The sequence below is a fragment of the Phocoena sinus genome, chromosome 9 (genome assembly GCF_008692025.1).
Source record: "Phocoena sinus isolate mPhoSin1 chromosome 9, mPhoSin1.pri, whole genome shotgun sequence".
NCBI lineage: Eukaryota > Metazoa > Chordata > Mammalia > Artiodactyla > Phocoenidae > Phocoena > Phocoena sinus.
In genome coordinates this window covers 51,470,457-51,487,103 of record NC_045771.1, presented here as the reverse complement: position 1 = coordinate 51,487,103, position 16,647 = coordinate 51,470,457, and the positions used below count along the sequence as shown (strand labels likewise).

Here is a 16,647-nt window from a genome sequence, read left to right as displayed (position 1 = left end):
TTGGACTCCTGGCTAGGCAGACGTGCCGAAACCTGGTGTCCATGGGCCCCGGGGGACGCCCTGGTGGTCCATCTGGAAGGAGAAACAAATTTTGTCTCCCCTTCATCTGGTTCTGGCAGGTTATATAAGCTGCCATCTGAATTTGAGTTGGTTTCGGGTTTAAGTTCGCGGCGGCTGGTTCTGGCAGGTTATATAAGCTGCCATCTGAATTTGAGTTGGTTTCGGGTTTAAGTTCGCGGCGGCAATATCAATGTGTGTCTTTTGAAATTTTATTGTTTTTCTGTACTATTATCTTTCTTTTGACGGACGACAATGGGACAAACTATGACGACTCCTCTTTCTCTTACCCTAAGCCACTGGACCGAAGTTAGGGCTAGGGCCCACAACCTTTCGGTAAAAGTAAGGAAAGGAAAATGGCAAACGCTGTGTACCTCTGAGTGGCCTACATTTCAGACAGGGTGGCCACCCGAAGGATCTTTTTTGTTAGATAAGGTTGGGCTAGTCAAGTCTAGGGTCTTTAACACAGGACCCCACGGACACCCAGACCAGATACCATATATCTTGGTCTGGGAAGATCTAGTTCTCTCCCCGCCTCCGTGGGTCCGGCCCTTTGTTTCCTCAACAGGCACGTCTGCATGCGCTCCAGCACAATCGGAGATATTGGCCCTGAAGAAAACCCCAGACACGGAAAAGTCATCTGCTGTCCCGGACCCGCCAAAGGCGATATATCCTGACCTGCAGTCTGATTTGCTTCTTCTAGATTCCCCACCTCCTTATCCTCCGGCCCTAAATCCCATGTCGCCCCTAGGACCCCCCAGCTTCACAACCCTCCGCACCAGTAGGGCCACCTGTTATGGCGGAAAGGGGGGGTCCCTCGGCGGGCACCAGAAGCCAGAGGGCTGTTTCCCCAGATTCTACTGCTTTACCCCTTAGAGAATATGGCCCCCCCGATAACCACGGGAATAGACCCCTTCAATACTGGCCCTTTTCCTCTGCAGATCTTTATAATTGGAAGATGCATAACCCTACTTTCTCTAAAAACCCACAGGCTCTTACTGCTTTAATAGAGTCTCTTGTCTTCTCCCACCAACCCACCTGGGATGATTGTCAACAGCTCCTCCAGACTCTCCTCACAACTGAGGAGAGGCAACGGGTTCTCCTGGAGGCTAAAAAGAATGTGTTAGCCGCCAATGGACAACCTACCCAGTTGCCTAACGAGATTGATGCCGGGTTTCCACTCGTCAGGCCGAATTGGGACTTTAATACCCCGGAAGGTAAGGAGCACCTGAAAATGTATCGCCAGGCTCTGGTGGCGGGTCTCCATGGAGCGGCCAGGCGCCCCACGAATTTGGCTAAGGTAAAAGAGGTAACTCAGGGGCCCCAGGAATCGCCAACCGTGTTCCTAGAACGCTTAATGGAGGCTTTTAGACGATTCACTCCTTATGATCCAACCTCTGAGGAACATAAGGCCACCATAGCAATGGCCTTTATTGACCAGGCGGCCCCTGATATTAGAAAGAAGTTACGAAGGCTGGATGGCCTACAAGGTTTCTCCCTTCAGGACTTAGTAAAAGAGGCAGATAAGGTATATAATAAGAGGGAGACAGAAAAAGAAAGAGAAGAAAGAAAGCAAAAGGAACAAGAGGCTCGTGAGGTAAGATGAGATAAGAGGCAAGAAAGACATTTGAGTAAGATACTGGCCACTGTAGTCAGAGGAGGAAACAGTAGAGACAGAAATAGACAGGAAGGGCGAACAACGGATAGAAGGCGGCCATTAGACAAGGACCAATGTGCCTACTGTAAAGAAAAAGGTCATTGGGCAAGAGAATGCCCTAAAAAAAGGAACGGGGGAAGGATCACTAAGCCTTTTCATCTGTACGTGGCCGAGAATAAAGGTATTGCAAAGGGAGTACTAACTCAGAAACTGGGCCCCTGGAATCGCCCGGTTGCGTACCTATCAAAGAAATTGGATCCTGTGGCAGCAGGATGGCCCGCCTGTTTAAAAATAATCGCCGCGGTGGCCGCTTTGGTCAAAGATGCTGACAAACTGACTTTGGGGCAGAACCTAACGATAACAGCCCCCCATGCATTAGAAAGTGTAATTCGCCAGCCACCCGACAGATGGCTAACAAATGCCAGGATGACTCATTACCAAGCCCTGCTGTTAAACTCAGATCGTATTAAGTTTACCTCAGCCACAGGACTCAACCCGGCCACCTTGCTACCCGACCCTGACCTGGAAAGCACTACCGTCATCCATGATTGTCAGGAAGTACTGGCTGCAGCACACGGTAGCAGACCAGACTTGATAGATCAGCCCCTCCCCAACGCCGACGTTACCTGGTTTACTGGCGGAAGCAGTTTCCTAGAGGAAGGTAAGCGTCGGGCGGGAGCAGCCGTGGTAGACGGGAAAGAGGTCATCTGGGCAGCCGCATTACCGCAAGGGACATCGGCCCAACGGGCTGAACTAATCGCCATGACTAGAGCATTGGAACTAGCAGAAAACAAAAAGGTAAACATCTATACGGACAGTAGATACGCATTTGCTACCGCCCATGTCCATGGGGCCATTTACCAACAAAGAGGGTTGCTCACCTCGGCGGGCAAAGAAATTAAAAACAAAGAAGAAATAGTGGCACTGCTAGCTGCCCTCATGCTCCCCACTAAAGTCAGCATCATTCATTGCCCCGGACACCAGAAGGACAATACCCCGGTGACAAGAGGCAACAAATTGGCAGATAGGGTGGCACGAGAAGTGGCTCTACGGGAAATCATACTAGAACTATCAGATGAGAGTCCTGGGAAACCAAATGATAGGGGAACAATTACCCCAGCCATAACTAAAGGAACATTATCTCCTCAACAAGCAAAATCCATGCTACAACAGATTCACAGATGGACACACTTGGGAACCAAAAAGATGGTGTCCCTACTACACAAGACAGGTTATGATACCCCTGGACTAACTAAATTAGCTGAGCAGATTGCACGAGAGTGCATTCCATGCCAACAGGTAAACTCCCATAAAGGAAAACTTGAGGTCGGAAAAAGGCTCAGAGGAGACCGCCCAGGAGCCTATTGGGAGGTCGACTTCACTGAAATACGCCCTGGAAGGTACGGTAACAGGTATCTTCTAGTTTTTATAGATACCTTCTCAGGATGGGTAGAAGCTTTCCCGACGAAGAAGGAGACAGCTACTGTGGTGGCCAAAAAGATCTTAGAAGAAATTTTCCCCCGGTTCGGGGCACCAAAGGTAATAGGATCAGATAATGGTCCCGCCTTCGTCGCCCAGGTAAGTCAGGGTGTGGCCAAATACCTGGGGACTGATTGAAAATTACATTGTGCCTATAGACCCCAGAGTTCAGGATAGGTAGAGAAAATGAATAGAACTCTAAAAGAGACCCTAACTAAATTGTCCATAGAGACTGGCGGTACAGATTGGACGGTGCTCCTTCCCTTAGCCCTGTTCCGGGCTAGAAATACCCCCTCCCGCTATTATCTTACTCCATTTGAAATACTATACGGGGCCCCACCTCCTCTTTTTACGCTAAGGGAGAAATTAAGTCCTGACTGCCATAATAACACTGACTTATATGCTAGGCTGTTGGGACTCCAGTTGGTCCAAAAGGAGGTGTGGTCCCAGCTGGCAGAGGCTTACCGACCAGGAACACCAGCAGAGGCTCATCCCTTCCAAGTCGGAGATTCCGTGTACGTCCGTCGGCACCGAACCCAGACTCTAGAGCCTCGGTGGAAAGGACCATACATCGTCCTGCTCACCACCCCCACGGCTATAAAGGTAGATGGCATCGCTACATGGATCCACGCTTCACACGTGAAGGCCGCACCAGCATCTGCAACATCGGAATGGCGAGCCCAAAAGACCAGCAACCCGCTCAAGCTCAAGCTTCTGCGATCATCAGATTTATAACTTTAACTCTGTTACCCCTACTGACTGTGAGTAATTTTAGTCCTCACCTGCCCCAGCATTTAACCTGGCAGGTAATTTCCCAAACTGGAGATGTAATATGGTCTGTTAGCCATACTGCTGCTCCTTGGACCTGGTGGCCAGACCTTTTCCCCGATGTTTGTAAATTAGCCATAGGAGCTCCCAATTGGGACACAGCACACTCCCATGATCGTCAAAATGCCCCATCCATACCCGGTCGGGCCGGCCAATACGGCTGCCAAAACTCGGGTACGCGACAGAAACTTAGCAACCCTACCTTTTATGTATGCCCGGGATTTCATCGCCATAGGTCCCTAAATTATCAATGTGGGGGAAAGGAACATTTTTATTGTAAAAACTGGGGGTGTGAAACCACAGGAGACACCTATTGGAAGCCCACCTCTGGCTGGGACTTTATTAAGGTGACAGCCAATTATACACACCCAACCAACCCCTTAACTTATAGGCCTGAATGTACTAAATGGTGCCATCCCCTTAAGATCTCTTTTAGTGAACCAGGAAAAAAGGATAAAAACTGGATAAATGGCCATTCATGGGGAATCAGGTTTTATAAAGAAGGATATAATGATGGATTACTAATGACCATCAAACTAAAAATTGAAACCCCTACTCCAGTTCCTATAAGCCCCAACCCTGAGATAGGGCACTCTTCGCTACCTTTGGCCCCTCCCACAGCGTTACCAGAGATAAGAAACCAAACTTCTGAGCCAAAAGGAATAACAATCAAGCCCAAGACCCCCCCGGGACCGAATGCTCTCATTGGTCCAGGCGGCTTTTGAGGTTTTAAATGCCACAAACCCGGAGGCTACCAAATCATGTTGGCTTTGCTATGCTGCTCCTCCCCCTTATTATGATGCTATAGGATATAATTCTAATTATAATAATGTTAACACTCCAGATCAATGTCGATGGAAACAAGAAGGAAATAGTAAATTGACCCTGGCCTCAGTATTAGGAAACGGTACACGTGTAGGAACGCCCCCCTCGTCCCACCGACATCTTTGTGCCAATTTAAGCCTCCCACAGGGCTCAGGGTATCTCCTCCCTCCTCCGGATGGATGGTGGGCATGTAACACAGGATTGACCCCCTGCATTTCTTTAGAGGTCCTTAAAGCTTCAACCGATTTTTGTGTGTTAGTTCAGCTGGTCCCCAGACTCATTTATCATTCAGATTCATCCTTTCTAGATGAATATGAGGGCAGAGGAAGGTTTAAGAGGGAACCCATAACACTCACCCTGGCTGTACTCCTAGGACTAGGAATGGCAGCCGGGGTAGGAACGGGTACAACAGCCCTCATCCAACAACCCCACTATTATGATGCCTTAAGGCAAGCTGTAGATGTTGACCTCCGGGCATTAAAAAGTTCCATAACTCAGTTAAAAGAATCCCTCACCTCGCTTTCAGAGGTGGTAATGCAAAACAGGAGGGGATTAGATCTGCTGTTCCTTAAGGAGGGCGAACTATGTGCTGCACTAAAAGAAGAATGCTGTTTTTATATTGATCATTCTGGGGCTATTACCAAAACTATGGACAAACTTAGGGAGCGCCTGGACAAAAGACAACAGGAAAGGAAAAATCAAAAAGGATGGTTTCAATCGTGGTTTGATAAATCTCCCTGGCTTACTACTTTAGTTTCCACCTTGTTAGGGCCCCTCATTATTTTATTGTTGCTCTTAACTTTTGGACCATGCATTCTGAATCGCCTGATAGCCTTTATTAGAGAACGCATTAGTACGGTACAAGTTTTAATGCTAAGGCAACAATACCAAAACTCGCAAAAAGAAACTGAAATTCCATGATTGAAATTAGTTACAAAAAAAAAAGGGGGGAATGTGGGGCCTTTAGGGACTTTCCACCCCCTCACTTGTTCCCGTAAACCAATTCTTCTCCCTATCGTGCGCCACTCCTTCTCCCTATCGAAACCAATTCTTCTCCCTATCGTGCGCCACTCCTTCTCCCTATCGAAACCAATTCTTGGAGTTTTTCAGTTGACGGGGACTTGCCAGACAGCGGGTAATTTTCCAGTTGCCCGTAACAGGTATACGCCCTAACCGCCACAATGAACAGACAACTATAACGGCCAGAAGGTGGGACAAAAGTTCCTAAGCCAATGAATTCAAAAGTCACCACATTTACCCAATCATTGTGAGAATATACCCGCCCTATGAGTAAATAAACCTATAAAAAGTATGTGATTCCGCTTTTAGGGGTTCCCCATCGGCCTCCTGCGTGAGGTTCAGGGAACCCCGGTGCATCGGCTCCTAATAAACCTCTTGCGTGTTGCAGCGGCTCTCGACTCTTGGCGGTTCTTGGGCGAGTTGGAATCCCTTGTAGACCGTTTGGGTCTAACATAAATTGATACAGCCACTATGGAGAACAGTATGGAAGTTCCTTAAAAAACTAAAAATGGAATTACTGTATGATCCAGCAATCCCACTACTGGGCATATACCCGGAGAAAACCATAATTCAAAAAGACACATGCGGGGCTTCCCTGGTGGCACAGTGGTTGAGAGTCCGCCTGCTGATGCAGGGGATGCAGGTTCGTGCCCTGGTCCAGGAAGATCCCACATGCCATGGAGTAGCTAGGTCTGTGAGCCATGGCCGCTGAGCCTATGCATCTGGAGCCTGTGCTCTGCAACAGGATAGGCCACAACAGTGAGAGGCCCACATACCGCAAAAAAAAAAAAAAAAAAAAGACACATGCACCCCAATGTTCATTGCAGCACTCTTTACAATAGCCAGGTCATGGAAGCAACCTAAATGCCTGTCAACAGACGAATGGGTAAAGAAGTTGTGGTACATATATACAATGCAATATTACTCAGCCATAAAAAGGAACGAAACTGAGTCATTTGTTGAGATGTGGATGGATCTAGAGACTGTCATACAGAGTGAAGACAGAAAGAGGAAAACAAATATCGTATGTTAACACATGTATGTGGAACCTAGAAAAATGGTACAGATGAACCGGTTTGCAGGGCAGAAGTTGAGACACAGATGTAGAAAGCAAACATATGGGACAGCAAGGGGGGAAAACCGCGGTAGGGTGGGGATGGTGGTATGAATTGGGCGATTGGGATTGACATGTATACACTGATGTGTATAAAACTGATGATTAATAAGAACCTGCAGTATAAAAAAACAAAAAAACTAATACTAAACTTTCTTTGGGTTATTTGTATGGAAATATGTTAACATAAATGTTTCAGACATTACATGAAATTTCTAAAAATCTTATATATTCTGGTATAATGTTATAAATCATAATTCTAGTTAGTACTTTAAAATGTATATCTCAGAAATAACTAAATTTCCTTGTCAATTGCATTATTATGAATTTTCATCAAATCTTTAACTGTGGTCATTTTTAAGCCTTCTGTCATTTACAGACAGTTCTGGGTGTACTCTGTTGCTTTTACAAAAATGTTCCCATAACAGGGTCTCATCTTCAAGGGATTTATGGAAAAGACTCTGACAAGAACAGGTTTCTGGTAACTGACTATACTGCTAAACTGAATAAATAAGCATTTTCAGAACTCTAATGGAAAACTGATGAATTCATAAAAGGGCTAACAAAAGATCAAGATAAAAGAAAATTAATTACATGGGACTGAGTGAACTGATGAGGATGATTGTAATTTTTGTGACTTTCTCTTTGAATAAAAAAAAAAATCCCACAAGGACTCAGAGGCAAAAAATACACAAATCAATTTTCACTGCAAAGTAAAGGAGGTGTTACAGTGGAGGATTACTGGACTGAATGTCAATATTATGACATAGTATGAGTGCATTTTGTGTTCGGTAATTGCAATCATTGTTGCTTTTGTTGTGGTCATCCATTTACAATGCTTGGTGTCAGTTTACCTCTTGTAAAAATAAAATACAGTGTGTGTGTGTGTGTGTGTGTGTGAGTTGTGGGAAAAAAAGAAAAAAATTCTTTGTTATTGCATATTTTTCCTACTGATTAAATTTAGAATGAGATTTAAAAAAAAAGAAATTGAAACTGTGATTAAAAATCTTCCAACAAACAAAAGTCCAGTACTAGATGGCTTTACAGGTGAATTCTATCAAACATTCAGAGAACAGCTAACGCCCAACTTTCTCAAACACTTCCAAAAAAATGCAGAGGAAGGAAAACTCCCAAACTCATTCTATGAGGCCACCATCACCCTGATACCAAAACCAGACAAAGATACTACCAAAAAAGAAAATTACAGACCAATGTCACTGATGAATATAGATGAAAAAATCCTCAACAAAATACTAGCAAACAGAATCCAACAACACATTAAAAGGATCATACACCATGATCAAGTGGGAGTTATCCCAGGGATGCAAGGATTCTTCAATATATGCAAATCAATCAATGCAATACATATTAACAAATTGAATTAAAACCATATGATCATCTCAATAGATGCATAAAAAGCTTTTGACAAAATTCAACACCCATTTATGATACAAACTCTCCAGAAAGTTGGCAAAGAGGGAACCTACCTCAACATAATAAAGGCCATGTACGACAAACCCACAGCAAACAACATTCTCAATGGTGAAAATCTGAAAGCATTTCCTCGAAGATCAGGAACAAGACAATGATGTCCACTCTCACCACTATAATTCAACAGAGTTTTGGAAGTCCTAGCCAAGGCAATCAGAGAAGAAAAAGAAATAAAAGGAATACAAATAGGAAAAGAAGAAGTAAAACTGTCACTATTTGCAGATGACATGATACTGTACATACAGAATCCTAAAGATGCTACCAGAAAACTACTAGAGCTACTCAATGAATTTGGTAAAGTAGCAGGATACAAAACTAGCACAGAAATCTCTTGCATTCCTATACACTAATGATGAAAAATCTGAAAGAGAAATTAAGACAACACTCCCATTTACCATTGCAACAAAAAAGAATAAAACACCTAGGAATAAACCTACCTAGGGAGACAAAAGACCAGTATGCAGAAAACTACAAAACACTGATGAAAGAAACCAACAGATAGAGAGATAAACCATGTTCTTGGATTGGAAGAAATCAATATTGTGAAAATGACTATACTACCCAAAGTAATCTACAGATTCAATGCAATCCCTATCAAATTACCAACGGCATCTTTTACGGAATTAAAACACAAAACCTTAAAAGTTGTATGGAGGGCTTCCCTGGTGGCGCAGCGGTTGGGAGTCCGCCTGCCGATGCAGGGGACGCGGGTTCGTGCCCTGGTCCGGGAAGATCCCACATGCCGCGGAGCGGCTGGGCCCGTGAGCCATGGCCACTGAACCTGTGCGTCCACAGCCTCTGCTCCGCAACGGGAGAGGCCACAACAGTGAGAGGCCGGTGTACAGCAAAAAAAAAAAAAAAAAAAAAAGTTGTATGGAGACACAAAAGACCCCGAATAGGGCTTCCCTGGTGGCACAGTGGTTGAGAGTCCGCCTGCTGATGCAAGGGACATGGGTTCATGCCCCAGTCCGGGAGGATCCCACATGCCACGGAACGGCTGGGCCCGTGAGCCATGGCCGCTGAGCCTGCGCATCTGGAGCCTGTGCTCCGCAATGGGAGAGGCCACCATAGTGACAGGCCCACGTACCACCAAAAAAAAAAAAAAGACACCGAATAGCCAAAGCACTCTTGAGGGAAAAACATGGAGCTGGAGGAATCAGACTCCCTGACTTCAGACTATACTACAAAGCTACAGTAATCAGGACAATATGGTACTGGCACAAAAACAGAAATATAGATCAATGGAACAAGATAAAAAGCCCAGAGATAAACCCACGCACCTATGGTCAACTAATCTATGATAAAGGAGGCAAGGATATACAATGGAGAAAAGACAGTCTCTTCAATAAGGGGTGCTGGGAAAACTGGACAGCTACATGTAAAAAAATGAAATTAGAACACTCCCTAACACCATACACAAAAATAAACTCAAAATGGATTAGAGACCTAAATATAAGATGGGGCACTATACAACCCTTAGACGAAAACATAGGAAGAACACTCTTTGACATAAAACACAGCAAGATCTTTTTTGATCCATCTCCTAGAGTAATGGAAATAAAAACAAAAATAAAGAAATGGGACCTAATGAAACTTAAAAGCTTTTGCACAGCAAAGGAAATCATAAACAAGATGAAAAGAAAACCCTCAGAATGGGAGAAAATATTTGCAAATGAAGCAACAGACTAAGGATTAATCTCCAAAATATACAAGCAGCTCATGCAGCTCAATACCAAAAACAAACAACCCAATCCAAAAATGGGCAGAAGACTTAAAGAGATATTTCTCCAAAGAAGATATACAGATTGCCAACAAACACATGAAAGGATGCTCAACATCACTAATCATTACAGAAATGCAAATCAAAACCACAATGAGATATCACCTCACACCGGTCAGAATGGCCATCTCAAAAAATCTACAAACACGGGACTTCCCTGGGGGTGAAGTGGTTAAGAATCCACCTGCCAATGCAGGCAACACGGGTTCGAGCCCTCGTCCAGTAAGGTCCCACATGCTGTGGAGCAACTAAGCCCGTGAGCCACAACTACTGAGCCTACGCTCTAGAGCCCAAGAGCCACAACTACTGAGCCCACGTGCCACAACTACTGAAGCCCGTGTGCCTAGTGCCTGTGCTCTGCAAAAAGAGAAGCCACCACGGGCTTCCCTGGTGGCTCAGTGGTTGAGAGTCCGCCTGCTGATGCAGGGGACACGGATTCGTGCCCCGGTCTGGGAAGATCCCACATGCCGCAGAGCGGCTGGGCCCGTGAGCCATGGCCGCTGAGCCTGCGCATCTGGAGCTTGTGCTCCGCAGTGGGAGAGGCCAGAACAGTGAGAGGCCCGCATACCGCAAAAAAAAAAAAAAAAAATGGAGAAGCCACCACAATGAGCAGCCCACACACCGCAATGAAGGGTAGCCCCCACTCGCCACAACTAGAGAAAAGCCCGCGCACAGAAACAAAGACCCAACACAGCTATAAATAAATAAATAATAAAACACTCTCAATCTAAAAAAAAAAAAATCTACAAACAATAAATGCTGGAGAGGGTGTGGATAAAAGGGAACCCTCTTGCACTGTTGGTGGGAATGTAAATTGATACAGCCACTATGGAGAACAGTATGGAGGTTCCTTCAAAAACTAAAAATAGAACTACCATATGATCCAGCAATCCCACTACTGGCATATACCCCGAGAAAACCATAATTCAAAAAGAGACATGGGGCTTCCCTGGTGGCACAGTGGATGAGAGTCCGCCTGCCAATGCAGGGGACACAGGTTTGTGGCCCGGCCCGGGAAGATCCCACATGCCGTGGAGCGGCTGGGCCCGTGAGCCATGGCCGCTGAGCCTGCGCATCCGGAGCCTGTGCTCCACAACGGGAGAGGCCACAACAGTGAGAGGCCCACGTACTGCAAAAAAAAAAAGACATGTACCACAATGTTCACTGCAGCACTATTTACAATAGCCGGGACATGGAAGCAACCTAAGTGTCCACTGACAGATGAATGGATAAAGAAGATGTGACACATATATACAATGGAATATTACTCAGCCATAAAAAGAAATGAAATGGAGTTATTTGTAGTGAGGTAGATGGACCCAGAGTCTGTCATACAGAGTGAAATCAGAAAGAGAAAAACAAATACCGTATGCTAACACATATATATGGAATCTAAAATTTTAAAAAAATGGTTCTGATGAACCTAGAGGCAGGACAGGAATAAAGATACAGACATGAGGACACGGGGAGGGGGAAGGGTAAGCTGGGACAAAGTTAGAGAGTGGCATGGACACATATACACTACCAAATGTAAAACAGATAGCTAGTGGGAAGCAGCCACATAGCACAGGGAGATCAGCTCGGTGCTTTGTGACCACCTACAGGGGTGGGATAGGGAGGGTGGTAGGGAGACGCAAGAGGGAGGTGATATGGGGATATATGTATACATATAGCTGATTCACTTTGTTATACAGCAGAAACTAACACAACATTGTAAAGCAATTATACTCCAATAAAGACATTAAAAAAAATAGCAGAATTTTAATCAAAAAAAGCATCTGTGCTAAAGCAATTGCTTAAAGGAAAAACAACAACGAAAATTCAGATAACAATATTCATTGCAGCCTTATTTGTGAAGCACTAAATTGGACTGGTTAAGCAAATTAGGGTGCATACACACTGTCGAAAACAGTACTAAGAAATAGTTAAACCCGTGAAGGAAAACATATAACGTTAAATAAAAAATAAATGAGGGGCTTCCCTGGTGGCGCAGTGGTTGAGAATCTGCCTGCTAATGCAGGGAACAGAGGTTCGAGCCCTGGTCTGGGAAGATCCCACATGCCGTGGAGCAACTGGGCCCGTGAGCCGCAACTACTGAGCCTGCGCGTCTGGAGCCTGTGCTCCGCAACAAGAGAGGCCACGATAGGGAGAGGCCCGCGCACCGCGATGCAGAGTGGCCCCCACTTGCCACAACTAGAGAAAGCCCTCGCACAGAAACGAAGACCCAACACAGCAAAAATAAATTAATTAATTTAAAAAAAAAAAAAAGAAAGAAAAAATAAATGAGGGGCTTCCCTGGTGGCACAGTGGTTGAGAGTCCGCCTGCCGATGCAGAGGACACGGGTTCATGCCCCGGTCCGGGAAGATCCCACATGCCACGGAGCGGCTAGGCCCGTGAGCCATGGCCGCTGAGCCTGTGCGTCCGGAGCCTGTGCTCCGCAACGGGAGAGGCCACAGCAGTGAGAGGCCCGCATACCGCAAAAAAGTAAATAAATAAAAATTAAAAATAAATGAGGAGGGCTTCCCTGGTGGCGCAGTGGTTGAGAGTCCGCCTGACGATGCAGGGGACACGGGTTCATGCCCCGGGCCGGGAAGATCCCACCTGCCGCAGAGCAGCTGGGCCCATGAGCCATGGCCGCTGAGCCTACGTGTCCGGAGCCTGTGCTCTGCAATGGGAGAGGCCAGAACAGTGAGAGGCCCGTGTACCGCAAAAAAATAAAAAAATAAATGAGGAGTATATAAAAATTATATGTAGTATGTTTCCAATTTTGTTTTTAAAAAATTAGATGCAGAGAAAGAAAAGTTACAATCCAAGCGTTAATGGGAATTAACACTTGATGGAGGAATTTTTGTTGATTTGTTTTCTTGCCTTTCTATATTTTATACATGCTCCTCTGTAATAATGGGTCAAACTCCCCATTTTTGATGCTTAACGTTTCAAGCCCACCACCCCCTCTTTTCTTTCTGTTACACATCTGGGCAGCAGGGTAAGAAACCCCAGGTGGTCTCTCCATTGGCACCGGCAGGAAATTGAAAAGTTGTAAGCCCCAGCCTACATGCAGAACCCTCACCACACCTCCTACTCATTAGAGAAACTGAGCCCATCTCTTATCCCCTCCTTCTCTCTAGCTATTTTTGGACCAGCCTTGGGAACCTGCCATGCTGTCCCCAGAAAAGCTTCGTTATGTGAGTAATAAAACTTTTCACACCCTCCTGATGGATACGTGGCATCACCAACCTCAACACCAAACCAAATTTGGGGAGGTAAAACCAACCCACTCATGCTGAGGGGCCACAACATCTACAAATGAGCATGTTGTACTTTTATACCAAAACTGCAATATTATTTCTTAAATATTAAGCTATAACTTTTCATGTCAGGCCTGCAGAATTTTCTCATTTTACGGAAGGATACGTTTTTAAAACAGTAGGCAAAGAAACAGGAGAACTGATTATAAGGTATCGCCTTACAGTCACTCAAGACAACATGTGTCTAAAAGAAGAATCATCTCCTGTTCTGGAACTAATTGTACAATATAACCAAAGAAACATACCTGGACTCAGAAACTGGTCTTCTGTGAGTACATCTCCCAGGGTGACAGATAAAAACTGGTATTTGGGTCTCTGCCAGCACCACAATCTCTTTTTCTTGGTCACCAGACTTAGAAGTTGTAATTTATCAGAGTCATTCAAATTTGATACTGTGATCAGGTTACCTCCAGCATCAACTTCTCTAAGAAAATTCCTTGTTGCTTTGGCAAACATTTTGAGAGCTCCAGATTACCTGAAAAAAAATATACAGGAAGTTGTTATTTCGTGACTTTTTTCTAAAATTACCTTATTTCTCCCTAGTATCAATCAGTATACATGAAAGAATACCTTCTCCTTAGAGAAGCCTCTAGTTTGAGTTCAGTTGATGTCTAAAAAATCAAATTGAAATACTGAAAGAGAATATGTATATAAATCAGGATAGGCTAGGTTATGCCTCCAAATCTCGGTGGTGTATAACCAGTAAGGTTTATTTAGTGCTCACACTACACGTCCAAAACAGGACAGGAAGGCTTTGCTCCTCGTAGCCATTCAGGGATCCACGCTGAAGGGGCAGCCGCCATCTTGAATAGCATGTCATCAGCCAACAGGAAAGAGAGTTCTGAAAAGTCTCACACCAGCAACTAAATGCTCTGGCCCAAAACTGACACACGTCACGTCCACTCACAATTTGTCAGAACTAGGCAGATGGCCTCAGCCAACCACAATGGTCAGGAAATACAATCCTACCAAGTATTTGGAAGGCAGAGACCTGGGAATGTCTGTTGAACAGCGTACTGACTACCCCAATTTGCATCTTACTTATGACCACTTCTTTGAAGGGTCAAATGTGCTTTTTCTCTACACTGTGTGATGTCCCCTGTTCATAAATGGGAAGTGACTAGCTATTACTTTTAACTCCAGAAAGGAAAACCCAGTCACTCTTCAGCCAGAGGGAAAAAAAAGAAAGAGACATGTTGGAAGATATAAAAGTACTACATTCAGTGGAAGATGTATATACTATTCAATAAATGGTGTCAGAACAACTGGCTAAACATCTGGAAAAAAATAAAGTCAGATCCCTAACTCATGCCATACAAAAGAGCAAATCCTCAGTGGATTAGAGTGTTTTTAAGGAAAAGTGAAACCATAAAGTACTAGAAAAAAATGCAAACAAATATTTGTACAATTGTAGGATGAGAAAGGGCCTTTAGGAAGACAAATGGCAAACTGAGAAAATACTTATAAAACAAAGAACCAGAACATTTAACATATACAAAAAACTTTTACAAACCACATCAAGTTTTACAAATACTGTAGTAGATACATGGGCAAAGGTTATAAACAATTCACAATATATAAACTGCTCATAGCTGTACATATGCATATGAATATATACATATGCGTGCACACACACATAATCATTATTAAAAAAGCACAAATTGAAAGATTTTTTTAAAACTATAGTCAACAGTTAAAATGTCTAATGCACAAGAATTGTGTTTTATTTATATTTGTAACCTGGTGTCTGGCAGTCACATAGATAACAAAATCATAGAATTTAAGAGCTGAGATAATCTTAGATGTTAATTAGTTCAACCCACTTTTCTTTACCATGAATCTTCTCAAGGGCATAAAAAAAATTGTTTCACTATCGCTAGTTCTTCTCTAAAGTACCTTTTCTTATATTATTGTATAGCCAACTAACCCTGTTCTTATATCAGAGCACTCATTTTTTCATTTATCAAAATATTTATTGAATCGGTGTACAAGCAATATTTGGGACCAGCAAGGTCGTGATGTCCAGGAGACATGGTTTTGTGTAGATATGCCCATCACCAATTCTTTGACAGACCGAGAGTTGCTTTGCAAGCTCTGGGACTGGTTCCTGCACTGCACTGCCAGGTTCTAGAGAGGGGAAGCGCAAAGGATAAGAATGAAGAAGGCTCAGTCCTGGTCCTGAAGGCCTGTGCCTCCTCTGGGGGAACCAGGGCAGCAGGAGCCACTGGAGGGGTTATATAGGGAACAGTGTGATCAGAGCGGTCACTTAGAAAGATCTTCTGGAAGCAAAATAGGAAACCAGCTGGAAGGGAACAATTAGACAACACACAATGATGCTGAACTACGTTGGTGGTGTAAGGGTAGAAAAGATGCTGGTTTGGTGGTTTCCCGAGAAGTCTGGTTGGATGTGAAGGTGCTGATGAAAGAGAGGAGACTCCCCAGCTTGGCCTGCGGCTAGCTCAGGCCTGGGTCGGCTGATGAGATGGAGATGCCAGCTACCGAGAGAGGGATCCAGAAGGAAGCAGACTGCTGGGAACAGTAAGACAGTAACTGCTGGGAGCGCATCTAGGGTAAGGTGTAAGGTTTATTTTGTCAAACACAAGGAAAGAACTTTTAACAAAATAAGGTCTCCCAATGACCTGGGGGATTTTACCCTGCTTGTCCAAGAGAAGAGCCACAGCAGAACCTGCCTCAGTTCACCATGGCTATCAGGATCTCCATTTTTATGGTTTTTATTCTTTCCTGGGACAACCTGGAAGGGAGTTCACTAACTTGCCTTCAGATTAAACAGGTTTCTGAAGAAGCCAAATCGGGCTTGCCATTAAAAAATAATAAAACCCAAACCCATCCGCTATGGGCAACAAAGCCTTAGTAATGACACCAATCCTCCCCAAAGGGATTAGAGGATGAAGAAAGAGAACTCCTAAATTAATTTTTAGTTTTCTTTTTCAATCTAGCATCAAATACGGCCTCTTGACAGTGTAGGCTGCTTTAAAAAGAGTTAATGGAAGTGGCTATTGCTTTGGATGTTTTTATAAGAATCAGGTTTATTCAATCAAGGAACTCAGAATATTCTCCTTGTGAAGG

General features: G+C 44.3%; 1 protein-coding gene across 1 annotated transcript in view; it reads right to left on the bottom strand.

Annotated features, from left to right (window-relative positions):
• GSDME (gasdermin E) overlaps positions 1–16,647 on the bottom strand; it is a 148,551-nt gene that overhangs the window by 87,720 nt on the left and 44,184 nt on the right. The window contains 1 exon segment of the mRNA XM_032642746.1: positions 13,806–14,035. Coding sequence (XP_032498637.1) covers positions 13,806–14,016 — 211 coding nt within the window. The 5' untranslated portion in view covers positions 14,017–14,035.